Source organism: Mixophyes fleayi, chromosome 1, assembly GCF_038048845.1.
Source record: "Mixophyes fleayi isolate aMixFle1 chromosome 1, aMixFle1.hap1, whole genome shotgun sequence".
In the NCBI taxonomy this organism is placed as follows: Eukaryota; Metazoa; Chordata; class Amphibia; order Anura; family Limnodynastidae; genus Mixophyes; species Mixophyes fleayi.
In genome coordinates this window covers 156813008-156832022 of record NC_134402.1, presented here as the reverse complement: position 1 = coordinate 156832022, position 19015 = coordinate 156813008, and the positions used below count along the sequence as shown (strand labels likewise).

The 19015-nt window shown below is 38.5% G+C and overlaps 1 protein-coding gene across 1 annotated transcript in view; it reads right to left on the bottom strand.

The window, feature by feature from the left end:
- RASSF6 (Ras association domain family member 6) overlaps nucleotides 1-19015 on the bottom strand; it is a 37660-nt gene that overhangs the window by 5595 nt on the left and 13050 nt on the right. The window contains 7 exon segments of the mRNA XM_075202240.1: nucleotides 638-739; nucleotides 1312-1505; nucleotides 2941-2976; nucleotides 2979-3037; nucleotides 6088-6236; nucleotides 6819-6897; nucleotides 17292-17385. Coding sequence (XP_075058341.1) covers nucleotides 638-739; nucleotides 1312-1505; nucleotides 2941-2976; nucleotides 2979-3037; nucleotides 6088-6236; nucleotides 6819-6897; nucleotides 17292-17356 — 684 coding nt within the window. The 5' untranslated portion in view covers nucleotides 17357-17385.

Below are 19015 nucleotides of genomic sequence, written 5' to 3'. Positions count from 1 at the left end.
CCCCCCACCCCAGGAGAGCGTTCTGCATCAGACATCATTGAATGTGGACAGCAGCCTTACCTGTCAGCCAGTAGAAGCTAAGTAATTGTTTTTATTTTACAAATGTAAAGTGTGTGAGGGTGTGGGTATTGGGGGGGGGGGCAGGGAAGCGGTAGGTTGATAATTTGTCTGGGGCACAGAGTAACGCTTAAGCGGCCCTGTATAGCTTATGATGGGCAACAGGACGACTTAAGGCTTATGCGGCCCTCCGAGCCTTGAAGTGCAGGCTCAGCTTCTTCCTGCTTTGTTGTCAGATTTGTTTGGTATAGTTTGTAACACTTGTTTTAAATGTCTGCTAAGTTATTACACAAGTGTATTTCTTTGCTTAAATCTATTGTTTTAACTTGTTACGGATATTGAGGGTAATGCGTTGCCCTTTTGTAGGTTAGAAGGCCAGAAATATGGCCCCTAATGTCCATCAGTTGCCCATTACTGGCCTAGAGAGATAAACAGTATAAACGTCTATAATATGTATTTGCCTGTACTTGACATAACTTAAAAAAAACAAAACAAAACAAAAAATCTCCCAGCTCGTCCACTTCATTGCATGTCAACTCCATTTGTAGAATCAAAAGAGGGACTGTAAACATACACTAACCTTAAACTTATGTAATAACTGCTCAATTACTTCTTTCGTTGTCATATTGCTATTAATCATAACTTTTGTCTCTGAGCCAAAAGCTGGTGTGAAAATTGATGTCTGGAAATAAGAATGCAGAAATTAGTAAATATATATCTCTTGCAATACAGTCATGTTTATCTAAGGATTCCCTTTTTTTTTTTTTTTTTTTAAAGCTGCTTTTAACAGCATTAGGGAACATATTTGTAATTAGTCTTAATCTCCTATTCACCCAAGTCCCTAGTTTTGATGTGGGAGGAGGTAGAATAACACGTAACCATCAGATCATGAAAACGCTCACAGCAGCACAGCGTATTTTAGCAGACACTCATGTGAAAGTTTTACACTGTTTTTGCTATTTTCCTATCTTTTCTCATCATCAGAAATAACCCAATAATAAACATTACATAAGCACTAGTCTTTCAAATGAAGTTACTTTATCATTACAGTATATAAGGATTATAACATTAGGCCCAAAAAAATTATATCTGCGTTTTAGTCGGAAAATCTACATGAGGCGATGCATTGGAAAGATGGTGGTGTCAGACACACCTCTATGTGGAACACTCAGACATTCAATTTGTTGTTAATTGAAAATTTAACTAAAAATTTAGTTATATTTAGTTTCCACTGAGAAGTTTAGCTGTAATTACTTTGTAGTTGTAGAAATGTCCATTGATAGAAAATCGATGCTGCTGTAGTTGAGCTCTGTCTGGTGTGTTCGGACGAATTCTTTTTTTCACTAAAGCGGCATCACTCATCGTTCGATATAAAGATGGTGAATCAGGTGCATGATCACTGAGTCTAGGCTTGAGGGTACTAGTATCATATTCATATGTTAGATAGTCTAAAACATTAAGAAACAAGAAAGCCACAGCAAATTTAATCAATGAGGTAAAACCACTAAAATATATCAAAAGTCAAAAAGCAGTGAAAAGTTACTATTTATTAAATACCGAATTATAATACACACAAAATTATTAAAATATATACTATACAATGAATATAAAAAGTTTGCACACCATTTTTGAAATTGCAGGTGTTTCTCATATAAGGCCTGAAATCAAGATACAATTATGTTCTGTTTCTAACTTTAATGTGACCTTGAAATAAAATACAAGTGAAAAACAAATAGAACAGTTCTAGGGAAAAAAAGTGAAAAAAACCCAAAACAAAAACCTACAATACTCTGCTTGCATAAGTGTGCAAATCCTTTTAATAATGGGGCTGTAGTCATGTTCAGAGTAAACCAAATTCAAAATTACGTTCAAAAGGAAATTAACTCTAAATAAGCCCCAATAAGTGCCAGGGCCATCTTAACATTATGGGCCCCCGGGCAAGGCAGTGCACCGAGGCCCCTACATATATAGAATATATATATATATATATATATATATAATAAAGAGAGAGAGAGAGAGAGAGAGAGAGAGAGAGAGAGAGAGAGAGAGAGAGAGAGAGAGAGAGAGAGAGAGAGAGAGAGAGGAGAGAGAGAGAGAGAGAGAGAGATGAGAGAGAGAGAGAGAGAGAGGAGAGAGAGAGAGAGATGTATAGAGATACAGATATAGATATATAGAGATAGAGATAGATAGATGTACTTGCTCAGTGACCCTTGAAGGTTTTTTTGCAGGTGTTTTCTTTTGCAGGATTATTTATTCTAATTAAGAGCCCTGCCTATGTGGGCCCCCTTGCCCGTGGGGCCCCCGGGCACCTGCCCATTGTGCCCAATGGAAAAGATGGCCCTGATAAGCGCTCCTATAGACGTTCATTATACTTTACTGATCATCAAGACTTTAGCTTATATTGAAAAATATTGCATAGAAAAGCAAAAAAGAGTGCTTGTCAGAAAATGTGTGTGTACAGGTCCATTCAGTTACAATATTTTTGTATTATAGTTTGATAAATCTACCCTTAATGAAAAGAAAAAGAAACTAGATACTTTAAGTATCATTTTAAACCTGATCATATCCACATTTAAGCACATTAAGTTCTTCAAAATATCAAATAAAGAAGACATTGTGCAAATACTTTTTATGTATTTTCTGAAATCTGCAGTTTATGCACACAATATTCTGTTGAATATCTGAAGTGACTATCAAGGTTAAAGGAAAGCCATCACCAAAATAATGACATTCTTTAAAGCAAAAATATGGAATGATTATAATCCACAATTAAGAAATCGTTTTATTACCAAGGTTGGCAGATTATGTATTTTTGCAACACTTTTTGTTGCCATAAATGTCATGTGTTTTCCTTCCAATATTTAAATTTTGTCACACCGTTACCATTTGTGGTGTTGGATTCATCATCTGAATTCATTATGGCTCCTCTATTTCTGCAATGTGATAAAGGTCATCAAATTCTCTCCAGCGCATCATCCCACTGGAATAAAAAAATATATTACTCAATGTTTAAAACGCAAACTGAAAGCAAAGCAATAAACCGTAGGTTTACAGCTGTAATATTGAGAAGTATATGTAATATTTTAAGGTTTTATGTAGTTTAGAGGAAAAAAAAAAAATATGTACATTAGTCTTTATGGTTAGTAATGCATAATCTCACTCACACCCCAACGGGTAACATTTAATAGGAATCGTGTTTTGCCGGCGGATTAGTGCTCCAAACCGCTGTATTTACTATACTGAGGTTTCAGGCTGCAAAGAAAAATGCCTGGCGATGTGTGGCAGATTGAAACCAGCTAAACCACCGACGGTTGGGTCAAAACCTTCATGAAAAATACAGGTTTTTCTATACCTGCTTCTAATTTGCTATCTGGCCATTCAGAGCATAAGAGGAAGCACCATTGGCATAAATTATGGAGGTAATCATTATTTATTGATTAAGGGGCAAAATAAACTTATAATTATTTTTTTTTATTTTTCATTGTTATATTCCATCATTATTTATGTTCTGAATGGCCAGATTGCTCAAACTGCATGCTGTTTGAGCTCTCTCACCTCTCACAACCACCTCTTTTGTTTTGGCCATTTGGATGTCGGTTTTGCAGCAGTTGTGCAAATTCCAGCTTAGTAAATTTGCCTGTTTGCATGGTCGTCATTGCTAAAATCAGGATGGCAAACTGTAAATTTAAAAAAAAAAATGTTCATTCTGGCCATTTTAATGGTGGTTTGACGTGTAAATCCGTCCGTTTTAAAACAGATATGAAAACGGCCAAAAACGTTTATCACGCTTTAGTAAATCTAGCGCCAACTGCTTTCAAAATTTGGTTAAAACATTAATGAATAAAATAAAACGCTCAAACTACCTCATTACTCCTTCAAAGTAACCTATAAATAAGATTATTTTTTTTCAGCGACTTCAAATCACCGCAAATGACTCCAGATCACAGGTGATATTATGCGCAAAGTTGCCATATGTATTACCCTGCGATTTTGAGATTACAAATCCAATCTCCGGCGATTTGTGTCAATTTTAAAACACCTATCCCTCCGGCGGTTTAGTCAAACTTGCTGCAAACTCGCTGTGAAATTTGCTAGAATCAACACAAAGCTATGGATAGGTGAGATTAGCAAACACATCAGCTTTCCACTGCTGGTCAATGCTAACATAACAGGAGGAAAAATATACTTGTGGCGCTACAAGTGGCAGCATGCATATGGGCACAAGTATGTACTTTAAATGGTGTCTCCATCTGGAAATATTAAGTTTTGCCACATCAGATTTTTTTTTTTTAATGTCTCCCTGGTAATGAAATAGTATGCCACAATAATATAATAAAATAAAAAAAAAAAACATTTCCCTTACATATAATCATTAATGAAATTTGGCTCACTAATTATTCACAAAATACTTTGGCCCCCATAAAATAATATTTTTGTCCCTCTAAATAAGGAATCATAATTGGAAAGCTGATGTGTTTGCTAATCACTCCTATCCAAACATTATGTTGATTCTGGAGATTTTGACAGTGATCTCGGGCGAGTTTGCAAAATAGCAGCACACACACAGCGATTTGTATTCTTAGAATGGACAAAAGTAGGGACGTCAAGCTTGCAGCATGTCGATTTTGGTTACATCACTGGCGATTTACCGTCAACTTGCACCTTTTATACATCAACGTATTCAAACGCCGAAGGAGGGGGGGGGGAACAAAAAACAAACAAACATATCTCGGCTTCATGCATTTTGCTCTTGGTGTCATCTAAAGCTTAGAGGTCTAGAATAACATTTACTATAAAGGGAGTCCAATACATGAGACTTGCTCACTCACAGACTTTTTCAGATTGGCAGTAGATTTGGATTTAAAGAAACATGTTACACTGATATAGTCAGTGCAAGGATCCCCTGACCTCAGATCAGTGTACAGCAATCCTGATATATGTATCCTTTTCCTGTACTGTACTGAATACAGCGGCTAGCTGCCTGCTATTCTGACCATGCATTGTTTGACTATGATCTATCCATTTGCTTGTAGTCTGTGTGAACAAGGACATCTTGATACTACACGCAGCTGTGACACTGTACTACCCAAGGCTGAAACCCATACATATTTAACAAGTGCTGTGTCCCATTCTTGTATTGGCTGTTTCTAATTCCACTTGCTGCTATCTAGCGTAGAGCTATTGCTGTGCTCGGATCCTTCATCAGCTGTATTCAGTTCTACTTCTAGTGCTGTACTAATAAGTTTACTCCTTTCCTGTAGCTTCTGTGTCCAGTTTTCTACATCTGATAAATACCATGGTCTTAAGCAGATAAGTGTCTGACCGGTCTTCATTCCATGGTTGTTGCGTGCATCCTAATACAGTGTCGGCACTATACTGCATTACAGCTTATCAGCGTCTCCCTTTGCGTTTGCCATTCCAGTGCCACTACGGGTGTCAATGTTGAACGTCTTCCAGCTCTTTCACTTCATTGCATGTAATAAATGATCAAATTGTGAGAACATCTTCTTGCATGGTGCTAAATTTCATTGCAGCTTGTTCATTTCATGGCCACCGATTTCTTATTCAGGTGATGATGCTGGGACTTATGATTAAATTGAGTATTTGGGGGAAACTGAATTGCTAGTGAATTAAATTGCTAAAAATCACAAACAGAAGGATTGACATTGTTATAGTTAAGTGTTTGGAAGAATTTTTAGCAGAGAGAGAGTGAGGATTCATGTCTCAATAGCTGCTCGCAAATCCTAATCCCCATTTTTAACCATTGATTCATAAAGGCATGTTGATGTAATTTTTCATAAATCAATACTTTTTTTTTAATTCATATATTTGAGTTGCTGTAAATATGCTCTCCTACATTACATTTTCACAAATGATGCATCTGAAAGAATTTAATCAAGACCACATTGCTACGTGTAGATTTCCTTTCACAACAATGATACCAGGCAACAAGAAACCAGACATATCAAATAGCAGAAATGTGCTTTCACCTGGCAGCACATGCGTGAAATTTTATTAATGAAGCAATACCTTTTTGCTATACTTGATCCAATGACCTCTGGAAGTTGGATAGATTCTGAGGAAATACTTTTTTCATCTTGAATTTTGAACCGAATAGGTCGCTGAACTCCCCAGAATATCTCACTAAATCCAGATAAAACAATCTGTCCATTGTCATCCTGCAAACAGTATGACCGGAGATTTGTGTAAAGCATGTATAAAAACAGCAATTACAATGGTTGTTGATTTTACTTCGTAATGATTGCAGATTCTGATGGATTTTTATTTTTTTAGCTTTTAATTGCAGCACAGCTCTTTTGAAGAGCTACCAGCAAATTTCTATCAAAAGAATCTCCTGCTATGGGTGGAACAGCACAAGAAATAGACATTGTGTTCTTTTTCATAGCTTATGCGAAGAAGGGAAGGGAAAACTGGTTTTAAATATAGAACTTTACTCACAAACAATGTATTATCGAACATATCTTTAAAGGTTACAAGTGATACATTGTAAATAAAATTCAATGTTAAGAAACTGGTTCTCTCTACACATCGTCCTCCGTTTTTGATTTTAGGGTTGAAAAGTGCAAGCAAGAGGAGGGAAAGCTTTGGAGAGCTCCCTGCAGAGATCATATAATACTAGTACAACAGAGAACCAGGTTGAAATGACCTGTGTTATACCCAAATATTTCAGTAAATAAGTGAGTTTGTGACTGTGAATTAAGCTACAATAAATTAATGTATATAAAAATAGGATTACTTACTTGGTAATATGCTATCTGTAGGTTCTTTTGATCCTTAAAATAACAATTATACGATTTCAACAGTGAATCAAGTTGGCCTCTAAAGTAAGAGAAAACTGCATTGTTTAGACGTATACACATAGGTTGTTGTCTCATAGCCAATGTAAAATTATAAGGTTTATAAATAAAGATGCACAATCCTTTCACAAGTCAACAACTTTATAGACACAATTTATACAATTCTATTAACATTGTAAAGGGATAACGTGTTGGGATTCCTACACCGATTTGAAATGCACTGTTAAACACCACAACAGCTAACCAGTTTTACTCCCCAGACATGTATATCAACTGCTGCTACACATCCTCTCCTAATCTGAACCTCATCTCATTGTAACATTTCCTTCACATCTGTGCAATTGTGTTTTTGTTTTGCCTTTTAAAACCCAGACACCATCATGGCCTCTGTACCATCCTGGACATTGCCCAAATAGGCCTCAGCACCATCTAGACTCTACAGGAACCTATACAATCTGCTCCGAGGACAGTGGCAGGTGGAGAGTTTGACTGGGGCGGTACACCTGTCTAACCGTAACGGAGGTGTCCTAAGGCGAGTTCAGGGAGGACAGAAACCTCCCGTGGAGCAGAAGGGCAACATACATCATGGCCTCAGTATCTTGCAGACCTCTACACCATAGTGAACCCCACTATGTATATTGTTCCTATTTTGTCCTTTTTGTCTCATTAGCTCCTCCCTTTAGAATAAAAGCTTTTTTACTCAAAATCTTGGGCCTGATTCATTAAGGAACGTAAATTAAGAAATTTCTTATTTCAGTCTCCTGGACAAAATTACAATGCAAGGGGTGAAAATTAGTATTCTGTTTTGCACATAAGCTAAATACTGACTGTTTTTTCATGTAGCACACAAATATCAACTTTAAATTTTAGTGTACAAATAAGCTATCAAGTATTTGTGTGCTACATGAAAAAACAGTCAGTATTTAACTTATGTGCAAAACAGAATACTAATTTGCACCCCTTGCATTGTAACATGGTTTTGTCCGGGAGACTGAAATAAGAAATTTCTTAATTTAAGTTCCTTAATGAATCAGGCCTCTCATGTCTGTACCCTATATCTCATGCCCAATCTGTCCCTGCCTGGTCTTAAGCTGAATGGCATGCAGAAACCAATGTAATTTGTTCTGTTAAATGCATCTATGCATTTATTATTCTACTAAACTGTACTCATTTTTTTTATTTTATCTGTACGCGTTTACATAATCTTGTAATTTTGTTATGTATTTTAACCTCCTATGAACAGCACAGCAGAAGCCTTGTGGTGCCCTTTCAATTAATAATCAAATTATCATCAACATGCATACATCAGACTTGGACAGAAGCGCTGAGCCCATATGTTCCTTTTAAAACTCACTCTTGCAAATCTGACTTTGTCAAGTTATGAAGTGCACTTGATGAAAGAGATAAATTTCAAGAAACTTGATAAGACGACTGTTTTAGTGGGATCCCTTGCCTTGAAACCCACTGACAGGCCAATGATATTTTTAATCCACCACTGCACACTGTCCATTTCTCTACAATCATTAGTGGGTCTCAAGCCGGACCATCATGCTTGGTGGATCGTTCCACTATCAGACCCATATTTGTGGAAAAGCCCCATAGACACGGGCCAATGAGGCATCACTACCCTGGAAGTTTGCAATTTAGCAAAAGGATATTCTACAAAAAGTGGACTTAACTGTGTTTTAAGTTACAGTTTAGCATTACAAAGTAAGTTCAGACTCAGAAAGCATGTTTTCAACAGCAACTGCAGGCATGTAGCATGAAGTAATTGCAATAGGACATACAAGACTCATAATCCACAAAGGACAGAATGGGTTTATACAGGGGTGCACATAAAACCAAAATTTGTCCTGTATTTGTTATGGAAGTTAAGACTTAGGGGTTTGCCTTTACAATGCAGCGCTGCTTTAAATTTAATCGCCGAAGACGCTGAACACGCCGGAGTTGAAGAATCCGGACATTAATACATTTACCCCTTAATGTTTATTAATATGCATTAATTTGTAAATTAATTTTAATTAAAAACAGCAATATAAAATAAAGATTGTGTTCATAGAGTGTCAATAATTGTATTAGAAATGTCTGTGTTGCAATTCTCACTTATATAAAGATCTGATATTAATCTTATAAAGTTCTTATATGGAACCACTGAATGATCTGTACACTCGGGATCTGTAGCTTTGCTGCCACTGCGCTATGGTACACTATACAGTTTTTTATACAAATTCAGTGTATCTTTAATTTTATATTATGAAGGATAACAATAAATGAAACAGGAGATTACTACCTTTGGTTCCGTTCACCTATCATGTTGAAATTTATATTTGCATTCAGTATTGTGATGAAAGCAAGGACTAAACACAATATTAAAAAGCCCTGTCATGAACCTTAACCTACATGTACATATCATTAGTTGGTACCATGTGCTATATGCCATGAAAATCTGTTATCAAAAGAATTTATGTACTTTTTTTTTTTTTTTTAAAGAGAATGTTTAAAATTATGCCAAATGGGTGATAGGTCTCAAAATGGCGATTGAATACTCCACATGTTAAAACCTTGTGTCACTGAGAGTGGGGAAATCGGGCAGGATAATTAGATTAGACGACCAGTTCAACATACGATTTTGAATACGTATGAGAACCACCCATTGTTCAAGCAAGCAACTGTCACCAGGGGCTTCTTTTAACCATTGTGTAAGATATAGGAAATTGTCTCCCTACTATACAACTAAGCTATGTGGCAACATCCTGCAATATTATCACACCAATAACTGCCAGTGATTTAAGTAAATTTGTATGTGCAATGTGTTACCATGCTGTGCTCCAGAGGTCAGATATCAGTACATAGTCTGTGTTGTGAAGCATGCTTTCAAATTCATCACTCAGCCACCCCATCATCCTGGTTTTTAATTCTAGGATCAGCGGCACCATCCTTGATTAAAGAGGGGGGTCTGGAGGCAGAAATATCCTGCATGTTAGAATGGGGATAAATAGGCAGATAATCAGGGGTGAGTGTGTTTTGTGAGACAGATTGAGGAGTTCATACTCTGGTGTGTGTAATCTCACCATCTACAATTGTGGAGTTTTATTATTGCCCGAATCTCTGCCATCCTGCTACCTTATTAGAACATTATTCTGCCATTTGCTGGACTATTTACCTAGTTACCTATTTGTAAAGCTTATACCACCTGTGGTTGCTGTTCTGGTTCCTGCACTGTTAAGTTGCTTAAATAAAATCACGTTCCATGATTTGTTGTCAGCCCAAATGATCAATGAAGCCAGTCTCACAATTATATCAACATTTCAATTTTCAATTAATTAGGGGATCTTATATGGTGCCAAAAAGGGTCAGTAGCTCCATACAGAGCATAGGACAAAGAAAAAAAAAAAAAAGAACACAATATATAGGGCAGTAAAAAAACAAAGTGCAATTAAAAATTCTACTCAGCTGAGAACAGGTGCATCGTGCAAAGTGTTACAAGTGAATTCCAGAACACTTAAAAGCTAGGAATGGGAAAGAGGAGAGGTGGGGAGTGAACTAAAGCAAGCTGAACCTTTTTCCAGGAGTGTGGGCACAACTAACAGTATCAGAGGCAGTGATAGAGATGCAAAGGCAAGGGAGAAAGGGAGACTGAGGGCAGGAACCTAGTGTAGAGGTGCCAAAATGAGTCTGGGGTGATGATGGCAAAGGTAACAGGAGGAGGACACAAGGATTAGAGCACCCTGCTCATGAAAGATTACAATCTAAAGGGAAGGGGCACAGTAACAGGAAACACAAAGTGGGGAGTCAGGGTGAGCGGACTAAAATCTGAAGGTAGAGATGAACAAGAGCGGGTAGTAAGAGGAATGGAGGAAGAATGAGGGTGAGGTATACTTCAATAAGTGAAAATGATCATGAAGAGGCGGGTATAGAAGGGCAGGGGAGAGGTTAGACAGAGGAAAGGCAGGTTTTCCTGTACAGGTGGATTTTAAGGGATTGCTTTGCAGGCTAGAGGATAGCCTTATAGAACAAGGAAGATCATTCCAAAGAAGGAGGGCAGCACAAGAGAAATCTTGAAACCTCACCTCCAGATGGGAGGTGAGGTGGCGGTCGTTGGCTAACCATAGAGGATGAGAAGGGTTATGAATGGAGAGCAGATTGGAGATTTAAGAAGCAGTGGAGTTAGAGAGGGCTTTGAAGGGGAACGTGAGGCGCTTGAAGAGGATTCTGCAGCAGAGGGGGAGCCAGTGCAGTGTTTGACAGAGAGGGGAAGCAGATGTAGTCTGGCTGTAGCATTGAGTATGGGCTGAAGAGGAGCGAGACAGGTTAGTAAGGAGGAGGTTGCAGTAATCAAGGTGGGAAATGATCAGAGAATGGATGAGAGTTTTGGTGGCATCAATGGAGATGAAGGGTCTGATACAAGCCATACTGTGGGGATGAAAGTGGCAGGATTGAATGAGGGATTGACTGTGGAGGGTGAAGGACAGGGAGGAGTCCAAGATGACATCCAGGCATCGAACATGGGGAAAAGATGAGATGTTGGTATTTCTAATAAAGATAGAGGATGGAAGGAAAGGAAACTCTTGAAGGATGGAAGACTAAGTTAAAATGTGGCAATGTTGAGTGTAAGTAAACATTGGAACATCCAGGAGGAGATCGCAGAGAGGCAGCAGAACACATTAGTGAGGAGGGATGGGGAGAGGAGAGGTAGATTTGAATGTCATAGGTATAGTGGTGGTAGTGGAGGCCAAAGGAACTGATAAGTTCACCCATTGAAAAGATGTACACATAGAAGAGTAGGAGGCCTAAAATGGAAGCCTGGGGGACTCCTACGGGAAATGGGGAAGAGGAGCCTGATGTAGAAGGAGAAAGAGCATGTAAACGTGTAAATTTAGAGTGCCAAGATTGGGTATTGGAACGGTTGAGGAAAACAGCAGTTGCAGAGTAGGCAGAGTCAAGGGCAGAAGAGATTGAGTGGTTGTAGAGGGAGGTTGACAGATTGGGACAGATCAGTGTGATTAAGGGGGAGAGAAGCACTTCAAGGAAGGAGGTAAAGACATCAGTGTCAAGGGTGATAAGATTACACAGAATGAAAGTGTGGGGGGAAAGGAGGATGCCCATGCAGCCACCAAGATAGTCGCAGGCCTGACGTTATGGGTTAAGAAACGGCCCCCATAAAAGAAAGCATCAGGAAAAACAGTGTCATAGGAGGAGAATCAGGTTTCAGTGATGGCAAGGTGGTTAAGAGAATTAGATATGAAGATGTTGTGGGCAGAGAGCAGTTTATTGCAGATGGGCATTCTAAAGGGCACAGGAAAGAGGGAGAGTGGGAAGTGGGGATATGTGAATGAAATTGCCAGGGTTACAGGTGCACAAAAGTGTGCTGGATCTAGGATGCAAAATAGGGCAGGGGGAGAATATGGATACAGGATGTGAGCAAGAAGGCATGGTATGAGAAAAAATGAGTGGAGGGGAAAGAAAAGAAGTGGGGAAGTAAGAAGTTATAAAAAGCAGAGGCTTTAGCGGGAGATGGGATGGAGACAAGTCACAGGGCATGACAGGACAAGGGGAAGTGGAGACAAGCAGCAAAAGAGGCAATGTAAATATGACAGACATCAGATAACAGGATACAAAAAACTAGAGTATCAAACTAGAGAAACGAATTTAAGAAACAGCATGCTGTAACTTATTGTGAAACTATGGGCACTATACCAGAAACAGCATACAGTAACTTAACTTTGTGCATACAGATACAGCAGCTTATAGTGCAACAACGGGTACTATACAGGCAAAAAGGGTATAAATAGTTCATGAGTAAATGGGTTGGAGATATATATATATATATATATATATATATATATATATATATATATATATATATATATATATATATATATATATATATATATATATATATATATATATACACACACACACACACACACACACACACATACATATACATATACATATACACATACAGGGTGATTCAAAAGGCGCAGTTCACCCTTTTATTTCAAAAACTCTACAGGAAATTGGGAAACCTGAATACTCCAGTAAGGTATGGGTGACGTGGTCTATCTTTTACAGTATGTACCAAACATGGGCACCATCTTGAAATCGGCCAATCGGCCCAATTCCTGTAGAGTTTTTGAAATAAAAGGGTGTACTGCGACTCACCCTGTATATATAAAATGAGGGTGGGGGAGTGTCCATGAGGCAAGATCAAGACACTGATATTATGAGGCATGTCCACAGGGGGTTCAGGAGAGATTAGCGATGGAAGGAGAAGGCCAGAGAGAGAATAGTACAAGGTTGGCATCAGGTAAGGAGGGGGGATAAGAGTCTGTAGATAGGAGGGGACTGAAGACTAGCATGGCTGGAGGTAGCAAGAGTGCTGTCAAGGGGGTGGGCATCATGAGGAAGCCGAAGAACTGCTTTATAACAGAAACTTTGGATGCAAGAGGGTGCGGTACTTTTATGTACACAAAAATCTCCACTTTTCATCGAAATTTAAATATGCTGTGCTGCGTTACTGTGACAGTTGTTACAAACATTTGTCCCGAGTACAACCAAGTGCACCAACGTATGAAGATGGACAAACCATAATTGTTCATATGGATTGTTCAGCAAGGAAACTCTTTACTCAAAGTATGAGTGCAAGATGAGGACTGCGGTTAGTTTATAAGCAAGTAGTTCTAATCAATTATAGTATTTACTGTTGTATTTTTTTGGAAAATAAATTAACAGTTGGAGTTTACCTTTTGATGGTTTTAATTTGTTTGCATAGAATTGTATGTATGATGTAACCCTGTTCATTTACCTTAATGCTTTCCCACCCCATGCTCTCACAATTTCTTCACTCTTCTTTAGCCTGTTCATAAATATGCCATACTGGCTTGTACCCCAATTACACTTTGAGGTTACTTTATTTCTGGTGAGTTTAGCAATGATTCTCTTGGGTTGACACCTGGTGGGTGAAGTCCTCATTCATGCTTTGCTGCCAACCTTGACTGACAACAGCAAGTCAAAGCACAGCAACACCATTTGGTGCATGAAACTTAGAATCAATATTATACACCCTTGAGACAGCCAGCCCAGGGTTTACACTTAAAATCATAATGTTGTTACTCAAATAGTCACTGGGTTTCCAGACACCAATGCGACTAGTGATTTTCAACTGCAATATTTAAATACCTCAATTCATCAACAGCAAATACACTGCCTACAGGATATTCACAAAATAAGATTTATTGTCAAAATATTGGGGGAGGGATTAATTAACCATATTTGTGGAGCAACCTTAAGTTCATGGTCAGAACATTGTTTGCACATTAGGGAGTGAAATACACGTCTCTTGAACAGTCAGTGATTGCTACCTGGTGATAGATTATAACTCGCTCTGCAGTTTGAAAATCTACTACACAATTTCTAACTTTCTTACAGTATCAAAGGGTTACTTTCCTGGCACCCAGTATTCAGTTTTTTGTTGCCATTCTAAAAAAGATCAGGTCACACACACATAATTTTTACCTGTGGAAGGGGTGTGGCAATGGGTACATGCGGAATGTTGGAGTACCAGCTGAAGAAACTGAATGCCAGAACCCATGTATGTAGCCTTTTGAGGAATGGGGTCAGGAAATTATCCTTTAAGTATATAGCATATTCAGCTGTATTACCTTGTAATTGATCTTAACCACCATGCAGCGTTGGACAAAATTTGGTGCACTTAGTCGTACATGCAGAATATACTCATACAGAGGAGTCTAATTTAGTAAACACCCATTGCCCATTCCTAGTTTTCAGCCTAGGTCCTAAGGTTATATTAATCCGCCACTAGTGCACACAAAGTACCAGCGAGCAGCATCTTAATATTAGTAATAGTGAAACTGCCAAGTATTGGGCATGGATGTTGTGATAGTTCCCTAGAAGTGATGGAACACCAACACTACCTCCTTCATGAGTGATTTGGCTGGGCCCTGTCTAAAGTGGTTGAAGCTATGTTTTGCACAGTTACATCATGTGTCATTTTATACTGCTCTGTGGTGCCATATACTGTATATTCCAGGGTAAACAAGATTTTACTTTTTCTATTCAAAAATTTAAACATCTGATGGTGGAGAGAACTGAGGTGAGGGTTAATTTAATGTGAGGTCTAGCCCTTAATCAGTAGAAGATATTAATTTATTGGCGTGGGCCATTTAATTTAATAGGGGGTAATGGTAGTACCTATTAATTTAATTTGTGATGACAATATTGCTTATTTAATGTTGGTGCAGTTTTGGGGCCAATAATGGAATTTTGAGCAGATTTTACGGAGAAAGAGGGCTATGTATTAAATGTGAATACTTATTATTTAATGTCAGGGTTGCTTTGGGGGTGGGGGGGGGCATTTATTTATTAGATGTGAGTACTTATTTAATCTCAGGCAGGTTGGGGAAATAGGTCACTTTATTAAATATGAATGCTATTAATTTAATATTGGGGCTGAGGCCTATTTGTTAACCTTTGGTGCTATTGATTGAACATCCAGGCTAGTTTGAGGGAGGGGGGCCTAGAGGGTTCACTCATTGCTAGGCTTTCTATATTTCATGTACTTATTCCTTCTTCCAAACAGGCACCAAACATTCCAAGATACAGACAAGCAGAAGCCGAGCTTAAGACTCCAGCAGCAGCAAGTGAAACCTGCAAGAACAGGTAAGAGAGCATAGCAGTCTTCCAACTGCCCTAATTCTGGTGGGGCAGTTCCCATTTTGGGTGACAGTCTTCATTAGTAAGGACTTTGACCCCACTGCAAGGATAGTTGTAAGGTATGTCCTGCTTCACACTACTCTGCTTGGGAAAGGAAAAGCTGTGTGCACCTAGCAGTAGTGCACTCAGCATTGCTGGTGTATTTGAAGTGGATGGGAAGGGGTTGGAAAGCAGCCTCGCTCTGGCTATAATGATAACCAATGATGCTAGGTCATGCTGACTCTGGTAGCATGGCATGGAAACCCCCCTGTAGAAATCTTTAATTTGCCTCTGCCATACCTCCAGTTCAACCTGTCACGTGTTCTGTGTGTTGAAAGGAAATAAGAATTAACACCCCAGTCTGCTGAGTGATGATCCTTGCTTTCTGCCACTGTGCCAGAAGAAGAGAAGTATCACTCAGGTAAGGTCACTGTGGCAGTTATTTTACTTTCCTTCCGCCCCATTGGTGGCTGGCCATACCCCTTCAGGCTTTGCAATGGCGCACACACACTATTTCATGGGCCCCTATCATTACATTTCCCTGGTGCGCCCTTCATGCCCTAGTCCGACACTGCTACTACGTACCTCTACGCAAACTACACTGAGTACACTCCATGTCTCTCCACACTGCCCCCTCCTATCCTACCTCTCCTCCCTGCCCAATATCCTTATCTACTTCAACCTACCCACCTTCCATTTCAACTATTTAGCCTTCACCTGTTGTACCTGCCTGGACTGCTAACTTTTGTGTCCCTTTAGCTCCTATTGTTTCTCATTACCCCCTCCCTCTAGAATGTAAGCCCTCATGGGCAGACTCATCTACCGCATGTCTCATGTGTGTCCTTGTCATTACTTACGCTGAACAGTTTCTGTATGCCTTTCATTTGTTCTTTTAATTGTGTTAATGCATTTATTATTCTGCTCTGTCCTTATGTACATGTTATGACATACATTAAAATGATAAACATAATATCTATACTACTGTGTTAGGGGCTACAGAATCTGTGGTGCCATACGAATAATAATAATGTATAGATTATGAAAACAAAGATTACAGTTTGCTTCACAACAAATAAACCCCAGTCGTTCTCCTTGTGTGATAAATTTCAGTCCGAGTTACTTATGCCACATGAAGTCTAAATACATTACATGAACATGTACTGCAACATGTTTTCTGTCTAAACAGTAACCGTGAGAATACCAAAACATGCACCATAGTAACAGCTTTGCACTGTAAATGTTCTGTAGTGTTATTTAAACATAAACATAATGTTCAGCTGAAAATAGAAAATTGTAGAAAATTGCCTTGATAATAAGACATTCAAATTATGGTTATGGTGTAAAGTATGTGTTTTACTAATAAATAATATTAATTTAAACACATGGCATATTAATAATTAATACATTATTTGAAATGCTTTGCTATGGACTGAATTCTTAGTAGTGTTGTGGCTGGTTGCTAGGCGACCGACGAATGAGATATAATGAAAAGGCCAAGTGTCTCGCAGTTTCCTGCCCCTGGGAGTCCGATAGGAACCCTGAAGCATGGGAGGGCTCTGGTTTCCGTGTTAGGAGGGGCTAGGATGCTTCTATATATAGAAAAGTGAAACTGTCAACTTGCTGGTGATCAACATAGCATATAAGTAGCTGTAAGGTTTAATTAATACTAGCTGGAATAGGTACTGCTGGGTAAAGACTTACCTAGTGATGTACTTTGATTCTTTAATAAATGCTAATGGAGATTCCAAGTGCGAATTTTTGGCCATTTTTAAATTACTCCAAATCAGCTACAAACCTACAAAATAAAAATGCATAAACTTATAATTTCTAATATCTTATTATTCTATTACTAGAACAGAATATTTAAACAAAAAGTCTACTATTGGTAAAACTTATGTAAATTGAAATGTCCTTAATACTCTAAATGTGTGTAAAGGGAAAAAAAAAAAAAAAAGGGAGATGTTGAAACAAGCATCCGTGTTTTCCCTATTCGCAGTCTATGCATGTGATCATACAAAATAATATTTTTGCGCCAAGACCATTTACCACTGGTTCTCAACATTTCCTCAATGCACTTGGTACTTTTTGTATACTAGTCACCAGATTTTCAGTACACTATATACTAGTCACCAGAACATTTACTGTATTATAGATATACTGACAAGCAGAGTGTCATCCGTATTTTACACTGTACTCAGAATGTCATTTTTATGATATAGTATTACCCTTTGCATTCCTATCTCTAGAAAAGACGTTGTATTTTATACAGGTAATCAGATTTGTCTCTGTTTCGGTATAGAGAATGTATATTAGATTTAGACATATGGTACGTACGATCAGGCTCTGAACTTGAAAGTACATGCTCGACTGCATGTCATACAGTTCTCTAGGTTTTGTTAATAAAATCTGTTACTTTGTTTAACAAATGAAGTGTGATTCCGTGAGAGGCGAATGTTCCAAATGACATGCAGAGTAGTAAGTGCTTGATTGTGCAATATGTCTACAATAAACTTGTTCCATCTGTATATGTCATCAGAATGGGCTTTGCATTGTATGTCAGTCACCAGATAGTACTCTGCATGTCTTACAGGGTGCAGATAAAGCTCTGCATGTTTTATGGGTCACCAGAAGGGGCTCTGCTTTGTATGCTTGCCACCAGAATAAGCACTGTATTGTATTCTTCTTGCCACTAGAATGTGAATATATGTATGAAAGATTATATAAATTAGAGGCAATTTTGTGGATTTTTAATGGAGGTATTTAAAACTAAAATATTAGTCAATCTCTGCTTTCAGGAGAAAAAAAAAATAAAAAAAATATGAGTGACTGACTGATGATATCACCAACCTCTAATTATACATACTCCAGCTCCGCCCAAAAAAATGCTCCATATTTACAATTACACATAATTTGCACTTGCTGCCCTCTCCTCCCAGAGACACTAATCAGTGGCATTTGCTTTGGCTGCATAGATACGGTAGCTTTTAAGTTGCATGCATCTTAAAATGCATGCAAATTAGAGATGGGCGGGCTCGGTTCCCCGAGATCCAAACCCGCCTGAACTTTGCCTATCCGAGTACCAAGCCGAGCAGGCTCAGTACTCTCCCGCCCGTTCGGAATCGAAATTGAGGCAAAACGTCATTGTGACAACGTCGGATCTTGGGGCTAGGTTCTCGTGATATTTGAAATGCATAAATACCCGCCTCCACAGCAATACATCGCCATTTGACAGAGGGAGAGCGCAGGGTTAGGTCACAGGCTGTATTAGAGCAGGGACAGAGCAATAATTGTATTCCTTATTCTTTCAATTATTATTGCAAATCTGCTACCAATTCTATTAGCAATTGTTAGAGCAGGAAGAGAGGAGGATAGAGGAGGCATTTTTTGCAATATTTTGCACTACAAGTGCTTTGGGGAGTCCCATA